The 27,701-nt window shown below is 40.2% G+C and overlaps 1 protein-coding gene across 4 annotated transcripts in view; it reads right to left on the reverse strand.

Moving 5' to 3' along the window:
- The window catches only part of DYNC1I1 (dynein cytoplasmic 1 intermediate chain 1), a 246,102-nt gene that overhangs the window by 194,803 nt on the left and 23,598 nt on the right, over positions 1-27,701 (reverse strand). For 2 of the 4 annotated variants that reach the window (XM_028156766.2, XM_028156761.2), the window contains exons 4-5: positions 26,092-26,151; positions 14,056-14,171 (exon numbers count right to left, since the gene is read on the reverse strand). In XM_028156766.2, coding sequence (XP_028012567.1) covers positions 14,056-14,171; positions 26,092-26,151 — 176 coding nt within the window. The remainder of the gene's footprint in view (positions 1-14,055; positions 14,172-26,091; positions 26,152-27,701) is intronic. The other 2 variants (XM_028156777.2, XM_028156775.2) reach the window with 1 other exon arrangement.

Consider the following 27,701-nt stretch of genomic DNA (forward strand, 5'->3'; position numbering starts at 1 on the left):
CAAACTCATCATTACTGAGAAACTCCCAATTTTGGCAAGAACACTGTCCTGATCCATTTTATGAGGGAAAACTGGTATTACATATCCATTTCCTCAGTGCTCCAGCAGCAAAACTAATCTCTGTCACTGAGATAACAGTTTAAGGAAAGGCATTTTCTAATCATTTTCTCATTGATTGTTGTAATATCCTCTTAAGGGAAGGATTGAAAAGATATATAAAATTTTTGATGTCTAAACAAATCAAAATGGTTGCTCAAGAAGAGAAAGATGATGATTTTGTAAGTAGGGGCTACAGCAGAGAAAATAGGAATGGAAGGAAATTTTAAATGGTACCCCCGAAGATAGGAAAACACATATGAATGTGGGTGTCCTCAGCCAGAGCAAGTATGGTACTGACAGAAATTATGAGATTAGTGATACACAAAACAAATTCCACTCTCTGTAAACAATTAATGAATTATAAACGCATACAACTTCATTACATTAGTACACATTTCATCATATTTTGCCTTGAAACTAATATCATTTAGTGTACCATTCTATGCATGACCATATGCCTGACCCCAATTGCATATTAATTAGGAAATGTGAATGGGCTGCCAGGGCTTGCCAAATATTACAGAGAATACTTAGGTAGAGTAAATTTCAGATTATTCTCACTGTCTTGGAGTTATCAACTCAATCTTGCTTTCCAGTACCAGAAAAACGTATTAGCCACATCCTAAGTCTTCAGAATCACACTCACAGTGAAAATAACCACTTGCTCTATTGACCACAAGGAAACAAATTTCACACTATGAATTTGGGGCTGTTACATGAGGTCAACTATTCTCCCATAGTTCAAAAAACTAAAAGGAAAGCTTCTCAGTCAGATATATGCTTTCTGCAACAGAACCATCTAAATTATCAAAACTGGAATAATGTGCTGACAATTTTATAGGAAATCTTTTTCCTTGTTGGGGCTCTATGATGATAGTGATAGGGTTGTTTTTTTGGTTTGTTTGTTTGTTTATTTCTTTTTAAACAAGTCATCAAGTGTCAACAGCCTCCCTAGATCCTGCCACACACAACTCCAGAATTCACATACATTTATGGAGAATTAAAAGGAGTTCAGGACTCAACATTAAGTTGACTTTATTCTGTAAAGGAGTTCTGAAAGGAGTTCTTTCCTTGCAGCTAGAATGTAAATCTCTCCCCTTGACATCAGATACTCTTTTTTTTGTGTGTCAAATTACCTAGGGTTAGCAATATTATTTTCAGTTTTTTCATCTTTCCAGAACTGATATCTTGTTGAGATTCCTAGAGGATCATATAGATAGCACTCAAATAAAAAATAAGATAAAGATAAAAATGGAGCAAGGTCAACACTTTGATCATGGAAAAAGACTGGGTGAGAATACACTGACTGGCCAGATTATTATGATCTCTGAATGCATAATAATCTGGCCATTCAGTTACTTCTCTTGAGTACCTCATTTATTTGATATCAGAGATACTATAAATCGTGCACCTGATCAGTTTCCCCCTTTGCACTGGCTGATAGAAAGCTCAGGGCAAATAGGTGGTTGATCTCCAGCAAAAGTCTAGAGTACTTTTGGTACCCATTTGAGATACAAATACACTGAGTGGCCAGATTATTATGCGTTCAGAGATCCTAATAATCTGGCCACTCAGTGTATAGTCTAATGAGAAAGCCAAATGGACCTGTTAACTGACTTTCCAAATTAGGCAGATTTACCTACCCTCTTACAGGTAAGGCCAGACTTGACAGGCCTCCCCACATGAGTGATTTGAGTATAACTAATGGTAAAGAAGAGGAGAAGGCAATTTGTGTGCTATAGGTAAGTTCACTCCCCGACAAAAAAAAAAAAGTGGAGCTGGCCTGAGACAAGTCATTGTACCTCCTCTGGAGATGGAGACTGAGGGGTAGGGTGGATGAGTATAGGGGTGGCAAGAGGTCAGGAGTATTACACTAACTGAACTTCATACTGAAGGAAACATCAGATGTGGGTGGGAATTGCACTCAATTGATAGAATTCTCCTACCATATAGGAGGCTTGGGTTCAATTTCTAGACTATGCACTAAGATGCCAGGGTTTCAAAGAGTCAAATAAATAGCACCATCTTTTTCCTGTCCATGTTCTGAATTAATCCTATATAATAAAAGCCTAATATGCTAAGTGTCCGACTGTTTGTTTGACCATTCAACCAGTGGCTATGATGCGCACTGACCACCAGGGGGCAGATGCTCCAACCAGTAGGTTATAGCTTGCTGCTGGGGTCCGGCCGATCGGACTAGGTGAGATGGGCCAGACATGCCCTGGAGCCCTCCTAAGGTCCCTCCCCAGCTGGCCAACTTCCCGTGGTCCCTCCCCAGCCCCAATCATGCACCTGTGCGAGGGACCCCCCAGCACCAGGCCTCTAGTTGAGAAATAAGATCAGGAATAAAACAAAGGCCAAACTCTCATCATTACTACTCTAAGGGATAGGTTGGCAATTGTAAATAACTATGAAAGCAAAACTAAACTTGCTGCACCTTCCCCTTCACTCCCCTCCCTCACCCCTCTTCTAGACCCTGGAGCAGTTCATATGTGGCAAATCAAACATTCTTACTTATGTCACTACTTCTAACTGATCTGGGGGTGACAGTATTATCAAGAGACAAAATTTCCAATGATTAGGACTGCCAGGGTTCTTGTTCCGGCATTAAGAAGGGTTCAGCAATCTGGAGAAAGGTTGTGTGTAACTTAAGTAAGAGTCCAGAGATGAAAGATAATTTTGAAAAGCATTGGGGGTCAGAGGAGCCTAGCTAAAGAAAATAAGTTCCCCTTGTCTCAGGACCCCTTGCTTTTTATTAACACAATTTGTCCTAAAGCAAGGTGGAGATATACACTTCAAAGGGTAGGGTTTTGTACAGAGTCCATTGTCAGATTGGGGAATTGCCTTGGCTATTCAGGTGTTTGGCCAACAGGAGGCAATAACATGTAGATTAAGATGCCCTGAGCTGTCTGGCAGCAAACAATCAATTTTATGCATCCTTTTCAGGTTTGGGGAAATGCCTTTAGCCATTCCAGCAGGCGATACCATATGTGACTCAGCCCTTGTTGAGTCCCCAAGTTCCATCAACCTTTTGATGAAACTCTTGCAATTATGACATGCTGGAATTGGCTTCCGGCATAGGACCACTGACAAATTAGTTACATCCAATTAAGAAATGTTGGCCAATAGTTACTGTCCACCAAGCTTCCTACAATTTCACCTCCATTCGAAGAAAATAAAGGCATAAAGTTAGGAAGGAAGCTCTTTCTTCCTGGAAGCCAGAAAAAAGGTATAATAGGCATATCCTTCATACTATACCCACCCTCTTTCCATAAATCCTGGGTTGTATAGTTGAATTCCAGTGTTTTCAACAGAATGTCCCAGATTTAAGCCCTTGCCTGTCTAAAATGTATGCAGACCAATGGAGCTCTCCTGACTTCACTTCCAAGTCCCTGACTAGTTATTTGTTTTTCAGCTTGCTTGTTTGCTTTATGCCATAAGAACTGAGCATCCTTCTCTGTCTATGTTTTGATTGCCATCACTTGCTCTACTTTCGCAGTTCCTCTTCCCTGAAATTGTTTGTTCTTTGCCTCCTTACTATCCCCCAAATATATCTCATTTTCATTTAAAAGTTTTAATGCTAGTTACTATAGACTACTAGAAGTAATGGGCATTGGAGAATTTCTTTAAATAGCAAAGTATTCAAAAGAGCTATTCCATAGTCTATATATTATAAAATGTGAATGGTAACTCTGAGATTCTCATTGCTACAGTCCTACTTCAAAAATAGTTTCATCCAGTGTTTGCTAACAAGAGGAATGCTTGCTTCCCATCTCATGCCTTGGGAGACATCTTTAACTGAGATGAGGTAGAACGGAGCCTCAGAATCCTCAATACAACCATCTAGATAGTCACTGCCTGTAGATTTCAGTTGATCCTCAAGATATAACATATTTCTATTATGGGTGACCTCATACTGTCATTTTTTTTTAAACTTATCTACCATCAGAGTTTCTTGACACTATGCTACCTTCACATGCAATATTTTCTGCCACCTTAGGATTTTTCTCCATTTTTCCCCCAATGCTTTCCCAATTCCCTTTTCTACTGCAAACTCTTTATAAGCCATTGGGAAGAGATGCTGAGCTTTTTTATGGATTGCTTCTTCCCTGGGGCAAAATCGGAGCCAGGACTCTAAAGCTGGGGGAGGGGACAGGGGCACACTTCTCTGAGTGACATCCCTACTTGAAGAGCTGGGAAGCCTCTAATTGATTCGGCTTGCCTCTCCCTTAATAGAACCTCCGCTTTACAAATGAATTTGGGGTAGGGGTAACTGGGGCTCCAGTATTTTTTGAATGCTGAACCCAAGGTAAATTTCCCATCCCTCAAGTCAGGACTGGGCTGAAGAGGAGAATACCCAGGTCTCAGCTGCACTTGCCTGGAATTTAGGCTCTGTAACAGGTAGCTTGGGGCAGAAATGGAAATGCTAATATCCTGCCCCTCCCAGGAAGATACTATAGCCTACCAACTGAAAGTTGGGGGAACAAGTATCTCTCTGTTCTTTGATGCACCCATTTGAAGTCTGCATCTAGCTGAACTGGTTAGAGGGAGGAAGGGAGTCAAACACCATTGTAGTTCAAACACCATTCACTGACTCTGTTCTTACCAAGCTTTAGCAAGATTTCTTGAGTAATTTCTTTTTTCATTTTTTGTATGCCCCTGGGACCATCTCCAGAGACTTTAAATATTTTTTAAAATATTTTTTCATTAGTCTTACTGGAAAGAAGATCCACAAAGTTCCCCTGTTGCCATGTTGGAAATGAAAGCTTTACATACTTCTTGAGTTAGTCAACGTATAAACTATTATCCTCAAAGGAATAAAAGATTTGATGTATCCCTTAGTGTTGTTTAATCCTGGTATTTCTTGACTCTATCATTGATCAGGAGCAATGAACAGAAACAACATCCTCTTCATTTTGGTGTACAGTGGGAGTTATATTTGAAAATTATTAATGTACTTTTCTATTTGTCTTTCTGAACATAATGATCTTCAGTCTAGTCTAACTAGGGCAGGGGTGGGGAATGTCTGGCCCATGGGCCATATAAGGCCCATGAAATCATTTGGTCTGGCCCTGCCAAGTCATGAGGGGTGAGTTAACTAAATGTTTGACCAAACATAGTAGGCTCATTTTCAAGTTGATAATTTTGTATGGCCCTCAAATGATGTTATACATATCCAAATGGTCCTTTATAGAAAAAAGACTCCCCACCCCTGATCTAGGGCATTCATTTGCCACAGAATTTGCTAGAATCCGATACAAAATAATGAAAGTAAAACAGCTAAAGATCCAGCTCCCTTCTCAAAAACTGGATTTTGGAATACCACAGTAGGGTGAGAGCTAGGTTTAATTAAGGTAAAAAGGATATTCCAAATTCCTTTTCCTTACCATTTAGAATGTCAAAAACCATAAAGATCACTCCTTCTGTCTACTCTCCCAAATCTATGGTACAGAAACTGATATCAGAACACAGTCACTTGGGGAATTGGTGTTGGTTATTTGCCCTAATAGGGGCTTGATTTATTTTCAGATAAGTGGCAAGAAAAGCAGCATTTAGGGAGGAGAAGAGAGGAATTTCAGATGTATCTGGATTTCCACTTTCTGGGAAGAAGCACTGGGAATGGTGGAGTGTTAGATAACTGAGAAGAGAAATGAACACAGGGGCCCTTGAACCATATTCCTTGTTTGGGAATCTAGGAGGAGACCATTATGCAACCGGCCTCATTCACCACGAGGTAACCCAGCCTCACTGGAGTCGGTTGGCATGATAAGAAAGAGATAACTGGCGAGTGCTTCTGAGCCTCCCTCTGATCATCTGAGGCATGGACAACTGAATTGAGAGCCAGTCAGCCAGGGGATCTACTATGATGGAATAAGGGATTATGTGGCATGGGCTGGGCAAGGACTTCTAGGCCAAGGGCTTGGTAGAGACCAGGGTATTGAATCAAAGTCTGGAGACAATGAAAGTTGAGAGGAGACTAAGTCATCAAGAGGGAAGTGGCCCATGTTCCCTAGGAACATTGCCAAGCCAAAAGAATAGCCACAAGCTCACCAGCTGCATGCTATAGCACTGGGTGCCAGGGTGCCAGTGCCCAGGGGGGCAGAGAACATCATCTCAGAGAGCGCGGAAGTCAGCCAGCACACTGGGGAGGACTGGCATGAGGCCAGAGTACCTCTAATCCCTCTCGACTCCACCTCTCTCCCCTCTATACTTGGCCATGACCTTAGGGAGAAAAGTAGTTGAGAGTGAAGTTCCATGAGAATTTGAGCATTTCCTCCCAATTTTAACTGAACGTACCAACTGAGTCTGTTTAACATAAGTAAGAGATTGTGCTAAGGTTGTTTATTTTGTACATTTTCCCCATTTTCTCTGACAGCCAGTAGTATTGTAGGCAACTGGGGACAAAATAAGAGCTGCCTTCTCTCTGCACTTCTGATTTATAAGGTGAGTAAATTCTGTAGCAACACTACAAGTGCAGTAATATACATGAACGTGCCAAGCACATAATAAATATAATTTCTATAATTTTTCTGTTTACCTACTCCTTTTTCTTTTCACACCAGAGTGGGCATTTTTACATTTTGGGGGGCTGCCCAGCATCTGAACAGCTTTTGTTGGAGGGGAGTATCCCAAACTCGGTCAAAGTAAAGCCATAGCTTCCCCTGAGATTACAGAGGCTGGGGCAAGGTAGTTATTCCTCTGCCTGGTCCCGCACAGCTAATACAGGGCATGTGACCTAGGCCTAGCGACTGGACTTCCTCGTGGCTCTTTATAGCTCGAGGGAGCACTGTCCAGGTGCTGGGAGAGGTAGAGGCTTGAAAGGCAGCAGCGACTAGAATTTAAATCCTGAGCATAATGATGACTGTCCAGTGACAGGAAGTCCAGGAGGTTTAGGTCCTACCAGGCTGGCCAGGTTCAATGGCATGACCTTGCTGTGTTAGCTGCTGTCCCAGTCTGCTTGGCTGCCATCGCAAGATACCATAGACTGAGCAGCTTAAACAACAGACATTTATTTTCTCACAGTTCTGGAGGCTGGGAAGTCCAAGATCAAGTTACTGGACAATTCAGTTTCTCATGGGAGCTCTCTTCCTGGCTTGTTGACTCCCCACACTGCGTCCTCACATGGCCTTTCTACGGTGCATGCACGTGAAAAGGGAGAAAGACAGATCTCTCTTCTTCCTCTTATAAGGCCACCCATCCTATCAGATTAGGGTTCTACCCTGATGACCTCATTTAACCTTAATTACCTCCTAAAAGCCCTATCTCCACATACAGTCACATTGAGGGTTAGGGGTGCCTTCTCTCTATATCTGACCTAATTCTCTAACTTTTCGTCAATGCTATCAAATATCTCGTATTTTTCCAACAAATCCCTTTTCTATTTAAGTTAACCACGAACCCCAACTGGTACTGAAAGTGGTATTAGAAGACAGTCACCTGGGGAACTGTCTTGGTTATTTGCCCTAACAGGGGCTAAAGAAAATGAAAATGCAGTTAGAGTTCAGGAATGGGAACCCGTCAGCTGTAACAAATAGCTAGATGAATTTTTTCTTCTGTGGTGATCTTTAATGAAGTGTCCATTGAAAAGAAGGATTTAAGGGATCAAACTGTCACTGCCATTGAACAGTGTGAATGGCATGAAGAATTTAAAGATGCTAGGGTGAGGCAGTGGCTTCTAATGGGACTGGACAGCTTAAAGAAGAGATGACAAGCTTAAATCTCTGTATTTTAGCTCAAGGCACAGGTCCAGGGAATTTCTCTGGTTGTGATAAATGTCTATGTAAATGTGTGCCAGAATCAAACCCAAATTTAAAATTTTGTGGGATCCTGACTATTCTGTAAAATGCAGCCCCACCAGCTCATTTACGTGAAAGTGACAGTGTGGACCAGGAAATAATAGAAAATTAAATATTGGGGAGAATACAAAGGCCTGGGAGTACATTCTACACGAAGCCTTGCTTGACAGCCAAAGGAGACCCACCTCATTTCTCTTTGCATCTCCATCATCTTATATCAGGCTTGAGCCAGCTCTTGGGCTCTATTTGTAGACCTTGATAATCTTACCTTCAACACAGAGCATCATGCCAGCAGGACCTAAAGAGTAATCTGGATTGGTACCTTCAATATTTTGCTAAGACACAGGTAGGCTAGAGGATGGGAGGAAAGTCTTTAAAATATAGAGACCTGCTACTTCAGGAAAGTTTCTATGGGTCTAGTGGTCCGGTCAACTCCAAATATATAGCAAGTACCTAGATTCGATTATGCTAAGAGCCATATTGCCTGGTAGGCTGTTCTGGCTTTTGCAGGCAACACATTCAACATTTCCATGTACTTATTGAATCCATTTACCAAGTGACTCAAAAAAGGCTTCTACTTTTAAGTGGCTATACTACTTAGAATTATAATCCAGCTGATCCAATGATGCCCATAGTGTCTGTGGCAAATTGGACAAATAGCTCTGAAAGGAAAGCACAGAACAAGTCCTTAGATTTTTGAGCAATAAGGTAGTCACTTCATTATGTTATTATTCTTTTGAGAGATAGGTGTTAATTTGCCAATGAACCCAAGGAAAAATTAAAGGCTTCTCCTCTGGAATATCAAGACTGGCTAACATCAAGGCCAATATCATTTTATTTTCTAGCCTAAATCAAGAATTAAACCATCGAAGCTCTCCTGACTAACAGCTGAAAAGGTGATTCAGAGAGAGGGAAAACGATCTTTGTGTGGGTTTTTGTTTTGGTGTTGTTTTTTTAACCAGAACATTCTAACTACTCCATATAAATACTATCTTAAAAAATAATGCCTGAAATGTCTATGTTCATTAGATAGCTTTTTAGGGGAAGTGGGGGAGGAAGAGTTTTTCAAGAGACTTGCCATGATATGAGATTAACATTGTATAAAGAAAACTAATCTCCTAGGAGAGGATCCCTCAATCCCTGACCTTATTAACATGGGCCCCACGGCTCTACAGTTTGTTCTAAGAGGATTAACACTTTAAACAAGTGTCAAAGGGGAAATAGCAGGCATATTTCAAGGAAGCAAAAAAAAAAAAAAAAATGGCAGATGTCAATCTCTCCCTGGAATAGTGTCAGTCCTTATCTAAGGAACAGAAGCTAAAAATAAGATTAGTATGTGTCCTCTTCACTAGGGATTTTTAATTTGCAGCCCAGATGCCACCATGGCTTGTCTCCAAACATATGGTTGCTTTAAATAATAAGTTCAGAGAAAGAGTATAAGGTCCAGGAAATGGGGAGCCAATTGAAGAGCTGGAGTCAGGTTATGACACCACTTGTTTTCTCCCAAGTCATCTCCAGGTGTTTCAGGAATGGCTCCCACTAGGAAACTCTATCTCTAAGAACTCTCCGATTACAAATTTAAGGTTCCAAATAAATATTTCCACTTAGATTCTCTGGAACGTTCCTTCATTTGGCAATTTTTGAAAACATATTTTTATTGATTTCAAAAAGGAAAGGAGAGGGAGAGAAATAGAAACATCCATGTTGAGAGAGAATCATCAATGGGCTGCCTCCTGCATGCTTCCTATTGGGGACCAACACAACCCAGGCATGTGCCCTGACCGGGAATCAAACTGTGACCTTTCAGTCCACAGGCTGACGCTCCATCCACTGAGCCAAACTGGTTAGGGGAGAACTCAAATCTTAATGTTGATCTCTCCTCACTTTATATAGAAGGAGAGGGGAGCAGCAGAGGTCTAGACGCCTAACAAGGAGGTCATACATGGTCTTTGGCAGTCCTTTGGGCAGTATGAAGACAGGGTAAAAGGAATGACTAGCCCAATGGATATGTGAACTATAACTAAGAAGGAAAAATTCAGGGGCTTTCCACACTGCCTCTATGATGACAGGATGAGCCTTATTTTGGATTTGCTTTGCTGAGGGTACAACATTGCTTCTGTCCAACTACCTAACGAGCATTATAGGTGCCCTTGGATATGGAGTAATCTATGGTGTAATCATTCACCTGGAAGATTTCTCTACAATTCAGGGAGGTCTTCCGCCCAAGGCTCTCTGCTCAGCCACGGTGAAGTGACTGCCAGTGCAGTTTGGTGGGTAGACAGTATGTGCAAGTGTATTGAGGCATGAGGCTGCACAGCACCTTGGAAAATGCAAGAAAAATGGTCTTTCTTGAATACAAGAAATGGGGTATGGGAGGGCAGCGAAAGAAGAGGGGTGACCAACATGAGGTCACTAAGTTCCAATTTATAAGATATCATGAAGAGAAGAGGAGGATCAGAGAACTCTTCAAAACTATCAGCAGGTTGTATAAATCTTCTCCTCCTTCTCCTCCTCCTCCTCCCCCTCCTCCTCCTCTTCCTCCCCCTCCTCCTCCTCCTCCTCCCCCTCCTCATCCTCCTCCCCCCCCCCTCCTCCTCCTCCATCCAGAGTGGTCTGCATCTTTCTAAGTGAGTTACTAAATTCTTTCTCCCAGGGGTCATTACTGAACTTGGAGCTTCTAAGATGCCTGGGATCATCTTTGTCACTCAGCAGCATTTGTTGGATGCCTATTGCGCACTATAATTTAGATGCAGAAGACTGGCTTCCTAACTAACATCAGGACCTCACGGTCAGTAAAGGGAGATATTAATAACAGGCAGGGCAGAGGTAGTTTGGCAACGAACCATATTTTTTTTCCTTTCTTACTACTTGGGAATAAAAAGCATGTGTTTAAAATATTTGTGGGGTAGAGAGATCCTGCTCCCCCCAAATCAGTGTTTCCTATTCTGAGCCTTCTTTCTCTGCAACTAATGACCTATAAGCAGAGAGGGAAGGTCTAAACTGGCATTAAAAAAAAAAAAAAGTTCATGCAGACGTCATTCCTAAATCTTCCTGGTTTAAATTGTTCTCTGGAGTGTTTCTCATAACAGGCCATTATGATCACAAATTAAAAAGACTATTCACTTTAGTACATAGTGGAGAAAAGAGTTAAGCTTGGGCAAATCCCAAATATCTTCCCTTTCATTTTAAAGAATAAAATGAGAACATGTAAAAAACCGAATACACAAGAACTCCATTAGATCAATGCTCTGAGGTCATTAGTTTGAATATATTAAATTTTCCATAGCCGCTTAATGACTTTAAAAAATAATCATCATTCCTTCATACACTATGGGCAATAATGAACTAAAGTAGGTCTTATATACACCACAGCTTTAAAGATGGTCCATTTGAGAGCCTCACTGTGTCATGAATTTAGTAGTTCATTGTTTCCTGCCTCTGAAAGGCTGCAGTTGCCATTGACAACATTGTCAGGGCTCAAGACCCCAAACTGGAAGCCAACCGAAATCTGCCTCATGGTAGATCCTTGCTGCCCCAACTCTCCCACTGCTGCCCCTGGCTCTCCCTCTGCCATCTCTCTTCACAGAGCAGGTGAAAGGCAAGCCCCGGGCTCCTTCATCAGCCAGGTTGCTGGGCGACTCCAGGCAGCCAGAGGTCAAGGAATCATCTGTGGTGACAGGACAATCTGCTGAACCCAAATCTAAAGTTCTTCCTGTCTAAACTCTTCGGGGACTCTTTCATGTCTAGAGCTACAGTAGCTAGTTTTGAATTCAAGTCTGTATTGTGGACTCTGAACCACTGACACACCCATCACCACAGAACACTCTATGAGTCTTGTTAACAAAACAGAGCAGACTTCTGCCAATATCTAAGAAATAAATTCCTTCTCTCCTGCTGCTTGGACCGCAGTGTAATGAGGGCTCCCAAGCTCTCTTTGCAGTCATAAAATGAATGCACAGCCTTTTCCTTTTGATGTATCCAGTTTAAAAGTTTAGAGTGGATGCCTGTTCATCCTTAATTTATCTTCCCTTGTAAATATTTCTGTGCCTTTTCCAATATCTGAAGTCTACACATTTAAAAAACAAGAGTTCACTCCTTCTCTTATTTCAGTTGTATAACTTTATGTTATGAGTCAAATTTGGGGCTAAATAAACATACCTCAGGCTACAGCCTGCAAATACCTCTGGCAGTAAATTAACTCAAACAAATGTTTGGGTTGGGTGGTGAGGTTGTTTTTTAACAAATCTTCCCAATCTGCTGGAGGCCCAAGGATAGACCAGATGGGCTCCCCAAGGCTTTTCTAACGTTGTCTTTCCTGCCACATTAATATACACTGAGTGGCCAGATTATCATGATCTCTGAACGTATAATAATCTGACCACTCAGTGTATATCCTATATAATAAAAGGCTAATATGCAAATTGTCCCCTCGACCAGGAGTTAGACCAGCAGGCCGGCTGGCCAACCGCCCATGTCCCCTCCCCCTGGCCAGGCTGGCCAGACCCCACCCATGCACGAATTCATGCACTGGGCCTCTAATATATATATATATATATACATATATATATATATATATATATATATATATATATACATATATATATACATACATATATATATATATACATATACATATATATATACATATATATATACATACACAAACACACACACACATATATACACACATACACACACACATATACACATACATATACATATACATATACATATACATATACATATACATATACATATACATATACATATACATATACATACACACACACATACTGAGTGGCCAGATTATTATGCGTTCAGAGATAATAATAATCTGGCCACTCAGTGTACTAGTACAGGTCTCTCACTTTGTTGCAGTGAGTGTTTTAACATTTCACCACCAGAGGGAGCTACTTGTTTGCTTCTAAAAACTTTCAATATCAGACTTGAAAAATGGAGTCCCTGTTACCAAAGAATCACCCCACGCCAGCCTGCATCACCCAGGAAAGGCTCTCAGAAGGCCTGTAGGCAGCCCTCTACTTCAAGGCATCAATTTCACTTTGCTTTTGACATTATGTGTTTAAAACCGAAATTGAAAAACTCTGTAGCTTGCACAAACCAAACTGCACTGATTTATATAGTTGCTGTCAACCATGCAAAAAATAGGAACCATTTTTCATTCTCACGGCTTTTGTACAGTATTGACTACATAACAACAGTAAAACCAGACTCCTGACATCCTCTTCAGCATACCAAATAGCAAAACAATATAAAGTAAAAAAATAATAATAATAAAATAAAAGAACGTGCTTGCCTAAAACAATAATGCTGTTCTGCAATCTGTGCTTTCTTATTTTAAGTACACACAGGTCCCTTTTCTGCTTTGTTGTAAATGTTTACTTCCAGGGAGCATTCTGATTTATCCGCTTTAAATTCTCTTATTCATGTATGTATATATTTTTTATCCACTGAGATTTGAATGCAAATTTTCCACTTGATGTTTTCTGGTATATACGAAGGAGCGTGGATTCAATTCCCATGCACCTCAGATAAGTTTGCATTGTAAAGCTTTTTAAATAATGGTAAGAAATTCTATGTGTTGTCTTCTGAATTGGCAAAGCAAATCAGGGGTCAGCAAAGTCTTTCTGTAAAGCACCAGATTACAGTAAAGATTTTGGGCTCTGTGAGCCATACATTCTTTGTCACAAACTACTCAACCTTACCATAGTAGCCAGAAAGCAACCATATCAACATGCACAAATGGGTGTGGCTGTATTCCAAAACACTATTTTGAGGAACAGGTGGTAGATTATAGTTGGCTGACTCCTGCAAATGATCAATCTTAATGTACACACTCTTCTTATCGATAACATTCAGAACAGTTTCTATTATATCACCCTTTGACGATTCCCCCTGCCTCCCACACAGTTTTGACAAAGTGGGATCTTGCTAAGTTATCCATGTCCAAGTTCATGGGCCCTTGGAAGAGAACCATTGGAGTCCCTCTCTAGTGACAAAGAAGACGTAAGCCTTGGCATGTCATTGTGTTTGTGACCTGTAAAGATCTCGTACGGTAAACTATGAAATCAACAAGAAGGATGTGACTCCCTGGCAATTTCTCCAAAGATAATATGGAAAGTAAACAAAAGACATAGTTCACCTTCAGACTGATGCGTAGCCAGAGGAGTCTGGGTCTCCTTGGAGTAGGACACTACTTCCCTGGGCAGGAAGTCCACCTGGGTAACCTTCGACACTCCCAGTTTGTGTAGTCTCCGCCTATAAGTAACAAAGTACACATGCTTAGAGAGGGAAACCATTCCATGCAGAAGAGCTATCAGTGATCAAACAAAGGACTACACCAAACCCCAAATACCCTCAGTTTGCAGTACAAGGGTCACAGTAAGCCAGTAGAACTGACCTTCGAGACACTTGGGTTCTTGGCCCACTTTGGCCCTAATTTGCCGGGTGATATTAGATGGGACCCCCATGCTGACTCCTTGGTTTTTCTATCTAAAAAACAAAGGGCTTGGCCCAGCTCAGATAAGACCCCTTCCATTCTGAGCATCTCTGAATTTGCTTGATTTGAATTCACAAAGGGAATTTTCATTTGTAACATAAAATTCTAGTCTCTTAGGTAAAAGGGACAAAAGAAAAATATGCTTCTCAAATGTGAAGAAAAGAGAGATGGAGTAACATGTTCTCTGTGACAACAAGAAGAAGATATTCCAAGGGGGAGTGTAACACCTCTGATTTCTCCAGAAAAGTAACTAACACAGAACAGCATGTGAATCTGTTTAAAGACTCCCTGATACAGCACAGAGGAGTGAAGAGGGCACTGGGCTAACAGTGATAAAGTTCTACTTTGGAATTCCCAAACGAACCGTGACCGTGTAAAAAATCATTTCTGAGTATTTATGTAGCACTTGAAGTATTTTCAGAGGTCTTTCACCTCTATGAGGTGGATGGGCAAATGTTATCATCACCTCCAGCTTATAGATGAGGAACTTAAGAAATACTGTTGGCCTGAGTCCTGGTCCATGCTTTTCCCACTGAAACCTAACTCCTACCTAAGGTTCTCGATGGTGATTTCTGAGTTACTGCAAAAGCCTGAAGAGCCTCCTGAGTCACCCAGGAAACATCCAGTCATGGAGGCAGAACAGTCTGGTGGCCAATCACACAAACACTAGCCACACCACCTAGCTATGTGTGTGATCTTGAACAAGTTATCTAACCTCTCAGCCTCAGTTTCCTCATCTGTAAAATGGAGATATTACTAGCACTTACTATTAGGACTGTTATGGATAATGTATATGAACCACATACATATTATATAAAAATTATGTATATATATATACATATTTTAGACATATATAGAACAATATTTTTTGCATATACTTTTAGTATTAATATTGAACATATCCTATTACCAGGTGTACCGGTTAATAATGAGGATTTTTTTCAATAAATGGAGTTACACATATGTTGATATATATGAGATTTGATATGTATGCTATTTTGTTGTATTGACAACAAGCTTCAAAACCTCATATGTCAAGTTTTCTGAAGGTGTTAACATCATAGATATTTTTACACTTAAAAATGTCGAATTTCATGCCAATTTGTGGGAAGTTTTAATTCATTACTTTATTTTGAAGAAACGTGCTGCTGAAAGTTATCTTACACTTCGGGAAGCTTATGGTGAACATGCTCCATCTCAAGATACTTGTGAACGCTGGTTTAAATGCTTTAAAAGTGATGATTTCGATGTGAAAGACAAAGAATGTCCAGGTCAATTTGAACCACACTTTGATTGTAAAATGACCAGAATGGGCCAGAAGACACGGCAAAGTAATTTTGCTTCGTGATAACGCACTATCACACACTTCAAAACCAGTTAAAGACACGTTAAAAGATCTTGCCTGGGAAGTATTAACCCACCTGCCGTATTCACCAGACCTTGTTCCTTCAGATTACCACTTGTTCTGATTGATGGCACACGCACTTTCTGAGCAGCACTTCAAAACATACGAAGAAGTGGAAAATTTGGTCTTTGAATGGTTTGCCTCAAAACAAGAAAAGTTCTATTGGGACAGTATCCACAAATTACCTGAAAGATGGGGGTAATGTGTAGCTGGCAATGGACATTACTTTGAATAAAGTGCTTTTGATGTTTCTCTTGAAATTATTGTGTTTTCTTTGATTACAAAATCCGCATTATTAACCAGTACACCTGGTATATTTCCTAAAAATGTACAGGTAAACAGTATGTGTGTAAAAGACAAGAGGGAAAAAGAGAAAGATGAAATAATTTATCCCAAATCACACATTTCTAGCTCTCTAGGACTAGTGGAAGCACGCTCTGTTCACATTATTGTTTTTAATTATTACTAGCAGATGGCACACACTCATTGTGTTTATTTTTTAGTAGCAGTCATAATAAGATGAAAGAACATGCATAGCACAGCCAGCAATTTCTATGCACAATTTCCAAAGCATTCTTGGGAAACACAAATTTCCTCTTTTCTATGAGTTACTAAAACAACTGAGGTAAGATCTAAGATGCACACAAAGTAGACACAAACAAACCATGGTTGGCTTGGAGAGCAAGCCCAGCTGGCTGTCTCTGCAGGCCCCATGAGCATGACTGCAGCCCAAACCACATGGGCCTCATTCACCCAGCAGTCTGGACCAGAGTGTGAAGGAGGGTCAGGCTGGGTCCCCAGCCCTCCATGCAGTCTCCCGCAAAAGAATTAGAAAACACTTTGTTTTAGTAACTTATGTCAACACTTGCCATATATTATCTTGTTTTATTCTTATTTTTAAAATTTTTACATCATATTCCAATTTTAAAGATGAGAAAACTTAGGCTCAGTGATGTTTTATAATTTGCTCAAAATGGCAAAGGCATTGACAGACCTAGGCCTTGGCTCTGTCCAACACTACCAAGGACTATGATTTTAAAACCTGTGTTGTTGACCTTGTTCTCCTCCTTTTTCCTAATGCCTTGTGATCATCCACTGATTGAGGCACACTCTTACAACCCAATAAAGTAGAGGTCCAAGCACATCCCCATTTTATAATCATGAGAAAGGATTCTTGGGAAGCAGCCAGGCATAGATTATCAGGACACACTGAAAGGATCATGTTTCCAAGGTAGGTACCACACAATGGTTCCCAGCCCTAGCCAGTATATCTTTTCTGGAGAAATGCGTAATTCAAATTCTTTGCCCATTTTAAAATTGGATTATTTGTCTTTTATTTCTGAGTTGTAAGATTTTCATATATTTTGGATACTAGACCCTCAGCAGATATATGATGTGCAAATATTTTCTCCCATTCTGTGGGTTGTCTTTTCACTTTCTTGATGGTGTTCTTTGAAGTACTAAAGTCTTAAATTTAATGAAATCAATTTATCTATGTTTTCATTGGTTGCTTGTGCTTTTGGTGTCATAGCTAAGAAACCAACGCCCAATCTAAGATCATGAATTTACACCTATGTCTTCTCTAAAGAATTTTATAGTTTTAGCTCTGACATTTAGGTCTTTGATCTATTTTTTTAGTTAATTTTGCATATGGAGTGAAGTAGGGGTATAATTTCATTCTTTTGTATGTGGATATTCAGTTGCCTCATGCTTAATTTTTCTTACTTTAAAGAGGTAAGATTGACCTTGGGGAGTTGAAAAAGGTTTTTGTAATGAACATCTGGTGCCCATTGGCCCCAACCAGTAGCCAAATCTGTCCCTGGGAAAACGGATTCAAGAGGGACTGCATCACCTGAAAGCTTCCCAAGGCACAAGAAAGAGAACCTGAGCGTGTCTTCACCACTGGCATAAGCACCATCAAATTCCTCCTGAATTGGTTAGATACAGTGCAACTCATCATGCTCTAATTTCAGACCACAGTTAATTATATGCAGCAAGATAAGTGAATAAAACTGCATAAACACTGCTGTACTATCTCCATTATCAGAGAACTGGCCTCAGGTAGCGAAAGCTTTAAGCAAGATGGCTGCCTGAGAACTTCACAGAACCATCAGCTAATCCTCTGCTACTGATCCTGACATTAGGAGAATTTTGTTTAATGTCATTGTGCAGGAGCCTCTGTGAAGACATAGCAAAGCCAGAATAGAAGTATACCTCAAGCATCTGAGAAACTTCAAATATTAGAAATTGTAAATCTCAGAAGACTCTCAATATTGGTCTTTGAATAGAAGTCTCAGCGTGTTCAATGAGTGGAAATCATAATGTTGAGGATATATTGGCTAGACCTGGTGGCGAAGAGGAGTGTGGGTAAATAAGGTACAGATTCAGGAACTTGGGTCAGAAGCCAAGAAATCAAAAAGGGTCATTGTAATAACAGGCAGCCTCTAGAGCAGGGAAGGGACCTGGAAGTCAAGCAGATGAAACCAGGAACAGATGTTCCCAGAGACAAAGAGTTATTTGGCCAGATGCCAAAGTAGGCCAAAGGCAAGGAATAAAAGAATGTCTGCAATGGGCCCAGATTCAATCCTGCTGGGTTTTATGCCTAATTATTTGCATATGACTATTTCATCTCTAAGATGCATTAGTGCTACTACCAGAGATTTTTTTCTGTGTGCTACTTACAAATTTCTGAGGTTTCTCAAAGAAGAGGCCCCTAAAACCGAGAGAGTGATAATTGATACCATTTTCTTCCTTATCCAGAAATCCTATGCGTATCTACCATGTCCTTGACAACAGGCAAAGGCCTACATCAGCCAACATTATTATCAGCAACCTTAAACAATTTTTGAAGCCCAGTACAATGCTGGATGCTTATAACATGGGGAAAATGAGGAAACGAAACATAATCATTAAAAAGAAAATAAGAATGAAAGGTAGCAAATAAAAAGAGCCAACATGAGAATTCACAAAGTAAGTGGGACAGGAGAGTCTAATGGGCAAATCATTATGTGTTTGGGGAAACAAATCAAGTTTCACTGGGAATAGAGGCCTGATGTAAGTCTTGAAGGACAGGCAGGACTCAGTCAAGTGGAAAGGAATGAGGAGGGCATGCTGGGGAGGGAGCTCTGTAATCTAAAGATTGAATTCATATTTTATGCTTGAGAGACCAGTTTTTCAGGATGGAAGTTTTAAGTTGAGGAACAGTGGGAGATAAAATTAGAGAGATATGTTGAGGCCAGATGACTGGAGAACTTCAAATCACAGGCTAAAGAATTTGGACTTGACCCTGTGGACAACAGGGAATTACTAAACGTTACTAAGAAACTGACAGTTTCAAAGAGACATTTAAAAATGTATTATTATAACAGCTGTGTGAAGAAGGGAATCAAAATCTTGTTTGACAAATGAGCAAGCAGAGGTTATGTGTGGGACTTTGGAAGCTGAGTGTGGAGAAAAGGGGGAATTGAGAAAGGATCTACAATCCAAGGGTGGATGGGTTCAGTAACTACTAGTAAACAGAGAATCCAGGCAGAGGATTAATTCAAAGGAGACAGTCTAATAGATGATGACAGGGTTTGTGACGGATGGTCTATCTAATGTGGAGACTTGGACCAGGGTGATGAGAAAGCACTCAAAGGTGACATCACTGGGAATACAAAGGAAATGCTGTAGTTTGGTGACTCTGGAAAAGAATTAAAGGTAGATCTTAGCAATTTACTTGGTATGGAAGGTAAAGAAAAAAATAACAGACTAGAGATTATTTCAAGATTTCATGCCTTATGGGAAGAAAAGTGAGTGGTGTAACCAGAAGACATAGGGGAATCCAGAGAAAGTTCAGGTTTGGGGTAAAAATGAGCATGTCAGTGGATGAATCTGTGGTAAGAAGTTTTCCAATTGTATGAGATGTAAGAAAAAAGCTCAGAAAGAAGACAAAACAGAAAGTGTAGCCCTGGGAGCCACTCACTGAGACTCATCCTATCTAATAAAAGAGTAATATGCAAATTGAATGTCACTCCAACACACAAGATGGCTGCTCCAATGTGGTCAAAGATGGCTGCCCCCATGTGGACACAAAATGGCCACCACAAGATGGCCAGCAGGGGAGGGCAGTTGGGAGGGATCAGGCCAGCAGGGGAGGGCAGTTGTGGGCGATCAGGCCAGCAGGGGAGGGCAGTTGGGAGGGACTAGGCCTGCAAGGGAGGGCAGCTGGGGGTGATCAAGCCTGCAGGGGAGGGCAGTTAGGGATGACCAGGACGGCAGAGGAGGGAAGTTGGGGGTGACCGGGCCTGCAGGGAAGGGCAGTTGGGGGGAACCCAAGCCTGCAGGGGAGGGCAGTTGGGGGTGCAGGGGAGGGCAGTTAGGGGTGACCAGGCTGGCAGGGGAGGGCAATTAGGCATCAATCAGGCTGGCAGGGGAGTGGTTAGGGGGTGATTAGGCTGGCAGGCAGAAGCGGTTAGGGGCAATCAGGAAGGCAGGCAGGTGAGCAGTTGGGAGCCAGCAGTCCTGGATTGTGAGAAGGATGTCCAACTGCCCAGTAGGATCGGGCCTAAACGGGCAGTTGTACATCCCTCGAGGGGTCCCAGATTGGAGAGGGTGTAGGCTGGGCTGAGGGACACCCCCCACCCCCATGCATGAATTTCATGCACTGGGCCTCTAGTATGAGATAATGCTACATCCATAAAAAAAGACAATACAGGGAGCTAAGGGCATGGAAACCCATGCAGTATGTAAGAGGTGTTAAAAAATGATAAAAGGTTAATTCGTCTTCTAAACATTAATTAGGTGTCAAGGTGTGACATCTCAAGGACTGATTTCTGGAATTGGGAATGGGACACCACCAGAGGAAAGGGGACCTGGGCCCCACACAGAGGAAGTGAGCCTGGTATGGCAGCCCCTCACCACACTTGAGTTATCACTTATGTTCAGAGTGGGTGTTTTCCTCCAAGGATTGAGACGCAGTGTGATGGGTGACCTTTTCTGATTACATCAAGAAGGATGAGTTTCCATTTTCTATGTTCATAATTTCAAAAATCCTTTAAGGAAGTGTTTATTTTGCTTCCATGATATTTACTTCTTACTGTGCAGAGATATTAGTTTGGCAGCTAAAGTATTTTTCCTGAACAGAAGAAAATATTAAGTCTAGCTCAGTCAACAGGTATAGCCAAAGGGTTTGCTTTGACTTTCATAGCACAAGTAAATCTCGCAAGTTTCCGGGAATAGAGAAGAGTCAAAATAATCATGGTTATAATAGAGCTTGACAACATTGGTGAAGGGTGTACTATTAAGTTCCCACTTCACACAAAAAATTAAAAATTCAGAATTATCAGGACAGAAGGTTCAGAAGTTTTCTCAAATATTAGTACATACAAACACCAATAACACAGAAATTTTATAGGAATGGCCTTTTATTGAATTGACATTTATAAACAACCTCCTATAGAAGTTTTAACACATAGCTATAACATTATTGAATTCTTTAAGATACTGAGTACCAAAGTATTAGCATTCATCCTTACCAATTCATCCTTATTCTACTTATTTTTCTTAAGTATAATAAAAAAAGGAATATATTTTTTAAATCCAGTTGCTAGTGTGGAACAGAAAATATCCCATAATTGCTTTTACAAGATTCTTGAGGGCAGAAAACAAAGATTGGCTCTGAGCAGCTTCTCCATAAATGTTTGGAGACCGAACACATGAGTATTTTAAGAGGTGGGCAAAGTGCTTTCTCTCACTCTCATGACAAAATTTTGATTGGATCTGTTAAAACCAATTTTATTGAAGTTTTTCATGGGTCTGAATTTATTATATATTTACAGATTCTGAGATGCATTTACCATTACATTTTGATATAGACACACACACACACACACACACACACACACACACACGCAGGCACGCTTGTGCACGCACACAGTATGTGATGCTATTCCACATTTCAATTTCTGTAGAAAGTTTGATTAAGTGTTATTGAAGAGTCAAGATTGTCAGTTTGCTCAAGAACACAACCCACAACATTCTCAAGAAAATACTTCCCATGGGCATTGTTACTCATGGGAAACCTTATAAATTAATTCAAACCAGAGATCAAAACATAATACTACATAAGAACATTTGACAAAACTTGGAGAATAAGCCAAAAGAAGGTTACTTCATCAACAACTAATGAGTTATTACTATTCTGTTAAGCAAACGGAAATAACTTTAAAACATAAAAATACTCTAGAACTACCTGGCCAGATTTTCTCAAACACCTATCACTGTCTTGAAGAACATGTGTTTTTCTAGTACCTTTATAGAGAACCAAATACTGGTTCTTTGAGAAGAGCAATAAAATCAATAAACATCTAACCATTCTTATCAGGAGAAAAAAGACAGACAAAATTTACCAATATCAGGAGTGAGAGAGGTGACTATATATAAAGATTATGTAGATATTTAAAAGATAAAATGAGACATATGTACTACTACTTGTAATACTTTAAACAATAAAGTAAAATTTAAAAAAGATAAGGGATTACATACACAATTTTAGGCCAATAAATTTAAAAATGGAGAAGAAATGGACATATTACTTGAAAAACACAAACTAACAAAGCTCACTCAGAAAAATACAGAGAACTGCAAAAGCTGCATTACTATTACAGCTATTGAATTTGTGTTTTTAAACCTTCCTCACAATAAAATTCAAAATCCAAATGGTTTCACAGGTAAATTGTATCCTAACAAATATTTAAGGAATCATTGACCATTGAAATTATGTCAACAAAAGCATGACTCATAAAAGAACAAATTTGTAAATTGTAATTTGTCAAAATTAAAAAGTGTCTTAAAGGTTATTGAAAGAATGAAAAAGGTAAGTCACATACTGGGAGAAAATATTTAAAAATTATATATCAAATAAAGGATTGTATACAAAATATACAAAGAAATGTAAAAACTTCAGGAGTAATGAGAATCAAACAATCAAATTAAAAATAACAATAGGGCAAAAGACTTAAGTAGACATTTCATCAGATAAAAATTCAAATAGGAAATGCACACATAGATATTTAATAGTAGTCACTAGGAAAATTCAAGTCAAAACTACAATGAGGTACCATTACACTCTTTTACTAGTGGTTTAAAAAGTGTTTTAAGTCCAAAATAAGTATTGTCAAGAATAGGGAGGAACTGAGGCTTTCATACACTGCTGGTGAGAATGTGTAATGGGGAAAAGAGCTGGAGAGATCTTAAGTTAAATGTACATCCACTATATAATTCAGCCATTCTACTTGGTGTTATTACGACCTCTCTTCCCTCCCCGCCCCCCCAAAAAAATAAAAGCATATGTCCATAAAAAATTTGAAGTTTTATTTTTAATGGGAAAAAACTGGGAACAACCCAAATGCACATCAAAAAGTGACTGGATAAACCAACAGTGGTATATCCATACAAGGAAATACCACTCAGTAATAAAAAGGAATGACCTACTGATACACAGGGAATCTTGAAATAATTGTTCCAAATGAAAGAAGTCAAAAAAATACCCATTGCATGATTTCATTCCTATGACATTCTAGATATGTAAACTAATATATACTGACTACAGAAAGCAGATCAGTTGTTTGAGGGGATGGGGAGAAGCAGGAGTGAGGATTACAAAGGGGCGTGGGCAACTTTTGGGGATGATGAATATGTTCATTATCTTGATGGTGGTGATGGTTTCATGGCTGTGTTTACATTAAAATTTATCTATTTGAATCTTTTAATGTGTGCGGTTTCTTATGTCAATTATACTCAGAAAAACTATCTTTTAAAAAAGTCAAGTGACAGAGCAAGCTTTATCTAATTCCATGGCCAGGATCAAGAAGAGGAAATAAAATTGTCTAGAAAAATCATGTAGCCTGAAGTATATTTCATAAAAGTATGTATGAGAATAAAATTTTTCTGTACATAAGTACAACCAAAAAGGGAAGTTTTTCCTTAAATCACTATTTGAAATTGTAACATGGCTAAATAATCTCCTCTCTCAAATATTCTGAATGCTCCTTCCAAACTGTCTAAGATAAGCTACCCGGTGAGCAGAAAGTCTCATCTCTGTCTCTGACTCACGAGGTCCACTTGGAAGTAAAATGTGGGAGGCAAGGTGGGAGCCACCGAATCCGTCTCCACAGAAAGAGTCACAGTTTTCATCTGCATAGTCAACTGAGATTTTGCTTGGTAAACAGATAAAAATGGGAAAATTCCTAACTGTTCCACATCAGCAAGTGTAATGTAACAATGCCACAATCTGTCTGAAAATCTGTTAATATAAGGGCATAAGGCAGAGTCTCTGCCAGTGCCATCCTCATTTTCTCAAGCACAATGATATATTGAAGAACTGCACTCTGAAGTTCCCCTGAACCGTAACATACCACATTTCCGTTGTTTCTCTGCTCGATTTAAGCCATATTTCTTGACTATTTAAATAATACAATGAACTATATAACTAAATTGCCAAAAAGTTAGTAATATTTTTAAAAAGTAATATATCAGTTACCTAAAGTCTTAAGATGTTTCCCTGGTCTAGCAGTGTTGTGAGTCGGCCAAGAACTTTTGCAGATACAAAGGGCGTATCGTTTTGAACCTAACATGCAAATATCCCTTCAAGCTCCTCATATACCTACAGTAGGCACTGACATTGACAGAAACCCATAGATATGTGGCCCCAAATCTCAGCAATCCAAAATAAGTAAGTAAATAAATAGCCACTTTGGAATTCATTGAGTTATATTTAGAAAGAAAAACTTAGTAGTTTCATAAAATACTGTAATAAGATATGCTATTGACATATTAAGGTAACCCAGTGTCGTGTTGGTAAATGCTTAATAACTGGCTTGGAGAAAAGGGAGCGAGTCCTGGTTTGTAGCCTTTGCCAATTTTTGTGGTGTAAATACTCCCCCATGACAGATTTCAAGCTAATTTCACGGAATGCAAAGTGAGGAAGAGAAGCACAAGTCTGAGCTTGAGCATGAGCTGGTACAAGCACCACACTGGAAATATGTCACGTATGACCATAGCTAACTTCAATCCTATAAGAGAAGTTAATCAACTTTCTGGGATATACATGTGTGTTTTATTTTTTATTGGGCACTAATTGACATAGCATACTATTAATATCAGGTGTGCAATGTAATGATTCAATATTTGTATATACTACAAAATGAGCACCACAGTAAGTCCAGTTTACATCCATCACTATATATAGTTACAATTTTATTCTTGTGATGAGAACGTTCATGATCCACTCCCCCAGTGACTTTTAAAAATGCAATACAGTATTATTAACTACAGTCATGCTGCACATTACATCTCCATGACTTATTCATTTTATAAATGGAAGTTTACACCTTTTGACCCCCTTGACCCATTTTGGCAATTGCCAACCTTTTGTCTTAGGCAACTACCAATCTATTTTTTTTTTATATCCACGAGCTCATTTTTTATTTTAGATTACACATATAAATGAGATCATATGGTATTTATCTTTTTCTGTATGACTTATTTCACTTAGCATAATGTCCTCAAGGTCCTTCCATATTGTTCCAAATGGCAAGATTTCATTTTTATGGTTTAGTAATATGCTATTGTACACATATACCACATTTTCATTCTGAAGTTATCTTTTAACCTGTGGCAATACATTTCCATCTGAAAAAAGATATAATCTTTAGGATGTAGAAGACATTAGCCATCATTAAATATTTGTGATTTCTTAATATTGAGGAAATAGACAAATGCATTTTCCCTTAATAGGACTCTTTTTATGTTCATACTCAATTCAAATTAAATGCTTATTATAAGTATCCAGAAAAGTGAAAAGGAAAAGAAACCAAAGAGACACAACATTTTAATACTGATTTTAACAAAAATTAACTTAAGGCCACTTGTTACTAAAGGGGGAGGACGGTTAGGATAAACTCAAACGTATTTCCCATTGCAGAACTTGGTGCCCCACCTCGAAATAGAGGTGTGGGTGCGTGTCTGTATCTTTTTAGAGCGGGAAGTGCTGTTTTGCAAATAATAGGAATTAAGGAGGGGAGATCAAAAGCCACCTTTTTGTGGTATTTCCCACAAAGAAGGACTTTCTCCAAAGCTTAACTTTAGAAGGCAAACTAACAGAAGGAAATAAACTTATCAAACTGGAAGTTCAACAAAAGGGGGAAAACAAGAGCAGCAGCAGCAGCTCCAGCATTTCAACACGACTGTAGCAAAGAAATAATCAAAGGAGTAACAAAAGAGCAGACATATACCCAAGTTCTGAGTCTGACTGCAGCTGGAGCACTGAGGGGTCTGTGTCCCACTGCAGGGTCCTAATCGTGCAGCACAAAGGAAAAAGAACACAGAGAATTAACAGAAGGGGCGGGGAACAAACCGAACCAAACCGTGTCATTCATCGAGGCAATGGCATATCCCAGTGATGGCGAACCTATGACACGCGTGTCAGCACTGACACGCGTAGCCATGTCTGATGACACGCGGCCGCATGCCGAGGATGAAACATTTGCTGCTCCTGAGGATGAAACATTTGCAACTAGAGTCTTGGAGTTAGTTTTTTCCTCAAAGTGACACACTACCCGAGTTATGCTCAGTTTTTTTGGCGAAGTTTGACACACCAAGCTCAAAAGGTTGCCCATCACTGGCATATACGATGCATACACAGAACATCTCCCACTTCGCCCCTCCCCTTCCCCGTCACCCACCCGCCCTCAGTGCAAGGAAGACCCTGTGAATATCAAGTGCCAAGAGAAAGCAAGAAGCCAGCCTTTCCTTGGAACATCTGTTTGATACTGGAAGTTAGGTTTGTTTTCAAGGAAGGAAGCTCAGAGCTGAATATTCAAACTCCACACAGCCCACCTTTTGTTGCTGTTGCTGTTTTTGCTGTTCCTTACTGAAGCCTGATTAATTCGAGCATGCAGCCAACTTCAAGTATCTCTGACACCCCAGAGCCCATCCACAGCTGGGAGCACCAGGCATCTCCCATGCAGAGAAGAGAACCAAATGCAAATGTACAAATGGGTCAGAGCAGGAGCATCTGGGGAGGTCAGGCCAGATGGAGTATGGCTGCAGGGCCTGCTGACTAACTGGCTTCCTCGGGTCAGTGATTGCAAATATGATGCACTGGATTTCAAGGCCTGTGGGTATTTTGGTGTTTTTGTTTTTGTTTTAACTTTTATATCATACCAAGATGGTCACCAACCATATCATTTGTCTCTGTCAGGGATATCTTACTCTTTTAAATACTCCACAAGCAACAGCACCAAGTATCCACAGTTACCCAGGCATTCTTTTCTCCTTCGAAATAAGGGATAAAGAGCTCTTCTATAGAGTGCACACAGGGACCTCTCTCAGGCAGGTCCTTTCCGTTTCCTGCACAGAAGCAGTTGCAGGTGAATCCGGAGGGAGGTTAGCGGGCGTGTAACTGATGCACAGCAGGGACTTTGGAGTCAGGCCTCTGGGATTCACATCTGGACTCTGCGACTTACCAGCTGAGTGACATTGGACATGTCGTTTGTGTCCTGAACCTCGCTACCATTTTGTTTCCTCTAAGTGTGGCCCACACACCAGAAGCATGAGCATCTCTTGGGCACTTGTTGGAAATACAGAGACTGCGCTCTCATCCTGGACTCACCGACTCCTCACTACAGTTTAAGGTTCCAGGCGATTCCTGGGCACCTTAAAGTTTGAGGAGTCCTGCTCAGTTTGCCCGTTAAGATTTACCGTGGCTTCCGGGACAATTTATGACCTGGCCTGCAGCTATCTTCAAAACTCATCTCTACCCGCTGTGCCCCTCCCTCCCAGTGTCCCCCTTGTGTCCTGTGTCCTTCCTGATGTTCTTCCCTCAAAGAGCTGAGCAGCTCAT

Source organism: Eptesicus fuscus, chromosome 14 (genome assembly GCF_027574615.1).
Source record: "Eptesicus fuscus isolate TK198812 chromosome 14, DD_ASM_mEF_20220401, whole genome shotgun sequence".
Classification (NCBI taxonomy): domain Eukaryota; kingdom Metazoa; phylum Chordata; class Mammalia; order Chiroptera; family Vespertilionidae; genus Eptesicus; species Eptesicus fuscus.